The sequence below is a fragment of the Medicago sativa genome, chromosome 1 (assembly GCF_051527215.1).
Source record: "Medicago sativa cultivar Bolivia chromosome 1, Bolivia_mono, whole genome shotgun sequence".
Taxonomy (NCBI): domain Eukaryota; kingdom Viridiplantae; phylum Streptophyta; class Magnoliopsida; order Fabales; family Fabaceae; genus Medicago; species Medicago sativa.
This window is the reverse complement of record NC_140749.1, coordinates 91,565,056-91,572,715: the sequence shown is the minus strand read 5'-3', so window position 1 is coordinate 91,572,715 and position 7,660 is coordinate 91,565,056. Positions and strand designations below refer to the sequence as shown.

Genomic DNA, 7,660 nt, shown 5'->3' with positions numbered 1-7,660 from the left:
GGGCGTAATGCTTCTTTCTCCCTCCGTGCACCACCAGTAGGGGCAGGCCTCCCTGCCCTATCCTGAGGCGGCTCAGGCGGTCTCTGAGATGTATTCCTCTGAGGCATATCTGCACATTTAACAAAACACAAATTCAATGATACCTTTTCACACGCACATTGTGTCATTTCCAACAATTCAACAACAACACTAAAATTCCAACAATGTCATTTCAATCCGTAAACTACCACATTGCAGTCAAACATATTATAATCAAAATTAACAAACCATATGCTAACTAATTTGATAATTCACAATCCAAAAAAACAAAATAATTACCATTGAGACATTTTACCAAACACATAGTGCACAATTTGTAAACAACTAGGTTGAAGTGCAACTGTTTTGACCCGTTTAAAATGGTATATTCAAGTTTCTGCATAATGTCCTCTCAAAATATACAAAATGTCTGATCGCACTCTCCTATGCTTTTTTTTCCCTTATTTCAGAAAATTATAAAGAGATATAGTACCCAGTTTTGTTGCATGCGAACAAAGTGCTCAATGCATTCAGCTAAATTTGGTTTTGCTTTAGATAATGCTTTGTGAACTTTTCACATTGCTCGGTTATTCCGTTGTCTTTCATTGTTGTTGGTGAATGCTACCACGATTTGCACCCCATGTTTTTTCCTTGCATTCCTCTTCCTTGCATTTTATTACCCCAAAATCTTTGAAGAACTTCAACTAAGAAACTTGAACGACTAAGTTTCAAGTAAGCACTTGTAAAAAAAAAATTGTACACAAAAAAAGAAAAAACACTTGTAAAAAAAAAAAGTTTCAATGCAAAACAACCATAAAGCCATGTTCAATTGCATTTGAAAGGAAACTCGTGACTAGCGTCAAACAAACGAGGGGAAGTAACTAGGAAGTAATTAAAATGATCTGAATAAAGAAATAAAATATCAAATCCATAATCTATAAAACTAGAATCCTGCGGTTGTCTGAAACTGTGAGTGCCTACATAACCAATAACTACGTCCCTAATGTTGCTCCTGCGTTAGAATCTCTCGCTGGAAAAACCAACATGCAACAGTAGCAATCAGTAGCGGTCAAATGATGGTGGACGAGCAGCCCTGCTTGGGCGGTCATAAGGACCAGGTCTACCCCTATAACTCCTTCCTTCATCACGAGCTGGCATTCCGCTTCCATATCTATCAGCACCTCCACGCGCACCACCGTTTCGGTCATAGCCTCTTTCCTTCCCATAACCATTTTGCGGGTAGTCTGAGCCACTGCCATATCGATCACTTGCAGATCGATCTCCACTAGTTGTATACCTACACAATTTTCAGCAAAACAATGAAGTAACAAATACATAGACCAGAAGGAATGACAAATGGAAACCAGGGGTTAATGATCCTTTTCATTCATGATAAATGAATAAATACTACTAAAAAGGGAAATAAGACCAGTGCCTAATCAAATCTTTATTCAATCACAGTCTTCACCGTTGCCCACATTATCAATTAAACAAAATAAGAAAAATAACATTTTAAATGGAAATCATTCAACTTTTTTTATAAGTCTAATAAATTTAATAACTATGCACTCCCAGTTTAAATAAGTTTTAGATAAACCTTCAATCATTTGTTACTATCCATGAAAACAAGTTATAAACCAATAAATATAATTAGACATAAATGTATAATTATTATAATTGTTTTAAACTCTAAATGTATAATTATTATAATTATTTTATAGCTATGGCAAAAGCACGAGTGGTGTAATTCGGTAGCAACAATTAACTGTTTATACCTGTCACTAGCATAGCGATCACGGCCACTATACTTGTAGTCTCGGTTGTCTAAACGATCCCTATCCCCATAACGTCCTCCGTCATAACGATCATCAATGTATCGCTCACGTTCACCAAGGCGATCCCCTCCAAACCTAGGACGTGAAGAAAATGAACCACCACCCCGACCACGACCACCATCACCTCCTGCCAAAGGACAATCTCGGGCCCAGTGCCCTGGACGCCCACATTTGAAACAGTCATCCTGTCCTACCCTATCTCCAGCCCCATAGCTTCCCCTACCACCCGAAGAAAAACCACCTCTGTAACGTTGGTCTGCATCATCACCCCCCATCCTGGGCTGTGCCTTGTTGACTGAGATGATGCGATCACCAATTTCCCGTCCATCCATTTCTTTGATTGCATCCTCCATTCCCCGACGGTCTGAAAATGTAATAAACCCAAATCCACGTGGTCGTCCTGTATCCCTTTCCATCATGATCTACAGGAAGAACATTTGAAATTTATGCCAGATAATGGAAATATGAATAATTAATGTCAACAATTCTCATAAAAAAAAACTAAATTCTTTACAAAACCAGTAAAATAGAACCACATCATACATACAAACAAGATGAGGATACAATGGTGAAAACAAGACACCAGATAAGATCATACAAGCAAGATGGATAAAATGGTGAAAAAACAAGACAACAGATAAGATCCATACACACAAGATGAGGATACAATGGTGAAAAAACAAGACAAGATATAAGTAGAAGGTAGGACAAAGTAGTTCATGTCACAAAAGAGCAAAAAAAAAAAAAAATCATCTTCAAAGATAGATTTGATTATCAGTTCTTTACAGAAGTTCTCTCTATTCAAATACCAGCTCTTTTCCCCCATCCCCATCAATTATAGATACAATTTAAGTTACCAAGGAGAACCAGTTCCTAAGTATACATATAATTTTCTCAGACACTGACAGATTTAACGTCAACTAAGCATAGCTTAAATTAGCCACTAAAACAGCAATGCAATTTGCAAAACTACTCAAAATTTCTATAGGTCCAAAGAATGACGCTTACATAAACAAGCATAAAAAAATACCGGGACATTAAATTTATAAACAAAAAAATGCAAATTGTGACCATAGAAACTTGTGCATTGAATAAGGAGTTTCAGTATTTTATTTCCGTGAAACATGCAAACAGCATTCACTATAAAGCAAATTTATAACCAGACAACTTACTTCTGTGTTCTGATGACAAAGCACAAGAATAGTTTTCATACAGCTAAGTATTCAGACGAATCCCAAGCCCATATTTGACAACAATTATCTCTTACAAAAATCATTTCCACAATCTGAGCAAAAATTTCAACTTGTTCCATTCTGGTTCATGACTCCATGATATAAATTTAAACAATATAATCCAACAAATATAATCTTAGTATCTGACTTACTTGATTAAAAAGCACTGTATTATGTCGAATACCGCTATTTTCTCAATCAGTAGAACTAACATTAAACCAAATTGCAGCCACAAATAAACAGCATATATAAGGAAAAAAACCAAGTATTGATTTCACTTCTGCAGTCGCCAAACCACTATGTTGCAGCTCCAATTTTATGACAAGTATCACAGAGGACTGCTCTTCAAAACAAAATATATCTACCAGAGTATATTTTTTTTTTCGAAATTCTCAAAGACAACACGCAAGTTACAGGCATGGTTTCCATTGCATTGACATCGTTCCTCGTGGAGATCATGCTTTCGCTTCTTACGCACACCAGCACCTTTTGCTAGTATTCTCCTCCCCAGGTGCAAATTATAATCAATCTTAGGCAGCAATATGCTTGTCATATGCAAGACAAATGCATAACATTGATTATACTGCAATTATATGCCTAGCATTTCATGTAATTCTGCCACCCCTTAACTGACTTGGTGAACACCTCGACATTTTAGCAGAAAATAATTCTCGAGCAGACATGGATTCTTTCTATAAAACTACACTGACAAAAGCAAAACCATTCAAAACTAATGCAAAACTTTCCAACTAATCAATACTATTCTGATGTAAAAAGTGGTAAGTAATTCAAAAAAATCATTCGGACTTCAAAATTAGCTATAATAGGTAGACCAACTGATGAGATACAGTTACTCAGAATGAAGAGAGGAACCCACTATCTAAGCAGCAATTGCCTATGATCCCAATGCTTTGGATTTGAAAACTTTAAGCTCAGCAGCACTAGAGTACTCATAGGACCTGTCAGTGGTGTATGGTGGTTGGTCATACACACCTGCTATGGGTTGCAGAAAGTACATAAAAGGCGGAAGCAAAGGCAGCATACGGAATAGAAGCCATTAATACCCATCTGCTATGGGTATACCTCGTTATAATTCACTACAATCTTACTAGTAGTCATCAGTATCATCGTCGCATAACAGATTTACTACTAGAAGAGGAAGGAGGCGGATGAACAGACACGGCACATATTTGTTCAATTCAACAAACAAATACAGGAAAGAATACTTCAATATGGTATCAACTTTGTCCAGTTTTCAGCCCAATCTTACTGCCAAATATTCCTTCCAAATTATATAAAATTATTACTAATGAACCTTGTCTCTCGGAACAATAGCAAACAGATCAGACTGATATTCCCTTGGCTACTTTCATATCCCTGAATTCAACATATCTCAACCATACTAATCTCCACCTTGAGCTCTACCTTTACCACAAACTACTATTTTATCAGAAAATTGAAAACGAGCTTCAAACATGAAGAAATCACTCTGCTAAAACATCACTCAAAAAACCCACCGCATCTCAAAGATCAAAAGGTTCGCAACAGCATTCCAGAAAAACAAAGAAAAAAAATTAGTGAAGAATCCAAACATAATAAATTCTTCAATTAGTAAACAAATTACACACTCCAAAAATAGAGTGCATCCTAACCAAAACTCGCAACTTCCCTAACATAAACAGCTGATAGACCTTAACAGTTTTAAGAAAAGGTCCATGACCGCAATCTAGGTCACGAAATCGTGGTGTTTTTTGTCTCCACCATTGTGATAAAAGCTGAATTTGACCGCAGTGTCGAGAATCAAAATCATGCCAAAAACTACAATAATTTTGAAGATTAATTCTTCAACAAAAATATAATAAAACAAAACAAAGCTGGATTACATGAAAACTTCAAAAATGGAATAAAAAATTCAACTTTAAATTTCTAAAATTAAAATAAACTGTAAATCTGACACCAACCCATTCAGGAAAATAAAATTCTCCCTGTGACAACAATTACTACAACAACTAAAAAAAAAAATGGTATATTTTGCTGAGAATTGAAACAAATTGGGGAAAATAAAGGGTTGGCAGAGAAAGAGGTACCTGGCATTCGAGAATTTTGCCGTAACGATCAAAAGCATGTTCAAGCTGACGTTCCGTAACATCCCAACCCAATCCACCAACAAATATTCGATTTTCTTCTTTTCCAGACATTGCTTCCAATTTCGAAAATCCTGAAACCACAGTTTTCGTTACGAATCAATGAATTGAAAATAGCAGAAAGAAATGTTGTAGAATTTGAAAATGAAGAAGATACTTACAAAAAAGAGTAAATTTGGAAATTTAGGCTATGTTTGGATGAGCAATGAAAGTCAAAGGAAAGAAAGTGTATGGAAAGATTGTTTAAGGAAAGAAAGTGAGTGGAAAGGGAGATGAATTTTTTAGTTGTTTGGTATGAATGAAAGTGATAAGAAAGTGAGTGGAAAGAAAGATTTATACTTTTCAAATGACATAAATGCCCTTATATTGAAATAGAATAGACAAAGTTATAAAAAATGGAATAAAAATGGAGATATACAAAAAAAAAGGTGACGGTCTGAGAAACAAATTAAAATAGAACAATGGTGTCATGCCTTAAACCTTACGATGACGTCAGAAGCAATTTATTGATGAAAATGCATGTGTGGTAAAATGGAAATATACTTCAAAAAGTGTGGGTTGTATTGTCAATATATCAAATTTGATGCTTCTTCTGTGCTTTCTTCGCATTATAGGGGGGAAGGTTTTCCAACGTGGGACCCACACAAATAACACTATCTTTCCTCTCTGACAGACCATCCAAACGGTGGAAAGAACACTTATCAATAAACTTTCTTTCCTTGCTGCTTTCTGTCCATACCCTTTCCTTAGAACCAAACAAACCCTTAGGGTTTTGAAGGAAACCCTTGTTGAGGTTGAAGCTTGGAACAGTGTTAAGATTCCAAAACTATTTCTGACTGTCGTTACTTGTCGTCCTTTTTAAGGTTAGAAAAAAAATTCATGACGTGACATAGGTTTCTATTTTTTTTTTTTTTTTTTTTGAGGGAATAAGTTTCTATTAAGAAAGTAATAAAATAACTAAATTATTTAATTTAATTATTAGAGTAATTTTTTTTTTGGACAAAAATTAAGTAAGAACTCAAAACCTTATAAATGTGCGTGTGAATTTAGAAAATAAAGGGTTAAACATATGGTATATTTTGCTCAGAATTGAATTAACATTTTTATTTAGGTTAGAACTTGAAACCTTATAAATGTGCGTGTGAATTTTAAATGATGTTTGTCAATTCGTCTACATGCATAAAAAGAATATGTTTTTGTGACATTACATATTATATTATGCATTGTTTCTATCCAATTAGCTAAATTCACGAGGACATAAAAAGAATATGTTTATTATAAATTTACACTTGAGTATAATATTTTTAAAACAATGTATACAATATTTTCCATTTAAAAAGGGAGTCTCACCTAAATTGGTTCTCGATTCATAATAACGGAAGATTTTGGTATAGAAGATTTATAGACTAATTTAAAAATTATTTTTTGTCAGAAACTGAATTGAACAGCAACAAAATTGTTAAAGGCTAAATTGTGTATTTACTCAAATAATAATGTAACAATATTTTATTTATTTTTAGAATAAAATTAAAGAAAAATTAAATAAGCAACTTTTTTTACACGAGTACTCAGATGATTAGTAAGAGATCTCTTTCGATTTAATCAAATATTATATATTTGAATCCAATCTTAAGAAGATTAATCTCTATAATTACGTGCCCATGGCGTCCGATCCATACTAAAAAATAGGACACAATTTTTTTCACTCTCAAAGCAACTTCAAAAATATAAAACAAAATCTTCTAGCCTACGAAAAATTATTTTAGACAAAAACACTTTTTATTTTTCTTTCTTCTAATCATGTGTAGCTTTTTAGAAATGTGGAAGTTGGGTGAAATTTTTAATCACACTATAGGCTAGTAGTACTTTATCTCTTAAATTGAGTCAACAAACGTTGGTAGATTTGTTATTGTGAGCTTAACTCAGTTGGTAGGAACAATGCATAATATATGTAAGGTGTGGGGTTCAAACCTCGATCACCACAAAAAAAAAAAACGTTGGTAGATTTTAACTCAATTGATAACGTTATAATTGGTAGGCTGAAACATTTTCATCCGTGTTTAAAATTTAGAACCTCACAATTGCATATGAGTTCCAAGTATATTTACAGGAGAGAAAAAAATATTTAATATATTTTTGTAAGTGTTAGTTATTTTTTTGAATTACCAGTATGAAGTTTCACTCCATTGGTTAAAGATATAACCCAACCAAATGAATCACCACGTATTTAAGGGACTCAAATCCCTTGACACTTATTTTTAGTGTCTGACAGTTAATAATGTGTTTATGAAATATATAAAAATCAATGGTTTTTCTTAAAGAAAAATAATGTCTTATTCATTTGGTAAATTTAATTTTACCATGAATTGAATTGAAGTATTAATTTTACAATGAAATGAAGTATTATAGAAAGAAAGAAAAAATCGTTCTC

General features: G+C 33.7%; 1 protein-coding gene across 4 annotated transcripts; it reads right to left on the bottom strand.

Annotated features, from left to right (window-relative positions):
• Window positions 1-813: 813 nt before the first annotated feature.
• Window positions 814-5,389, bottom strand: LOC146959114 (glycine-rich RNA-binding protein RZ1B-like). 4 transcript variants are annotated; one of them, XM_085740648.1, is made up of 5 exons: window positions 5,173-5,389; window positions 3,238-4,607; window positions 3,026-3,138; window positions 1,794-2,275; window positions 814-1,315 (listed from the first exon to the last, which is right to left on the bottom strand). In XM_085740648.1, exons 3-5 carry the CDS (start codon window positions 3,062-3,064, stop codon window positions 1,078-1,080), a joined length of 759 nt encoding a protein of 252 aa, XP_085596774.1. In that variant the 5' UTR covers window positions 3,065-3,138; window positions 3,238-4,607; window positions 5,173-5,389; the 3' UTR covers window positions 814-1,077. The 4 variants fall into 4 exon arrangements, with proteins under 4 accessions (XP_085596774.1, XP_085596775.1, XP_085596776.1 ...); XM_085740649.1 differs by having other exon boundaries at window positions 3,238-4,510; XM_085740650.1 differs by lacking the exon at window positions 3,026-3,138.
• Window positions 5,390-7,660: the final 2,271 nt, after the last annotated feature.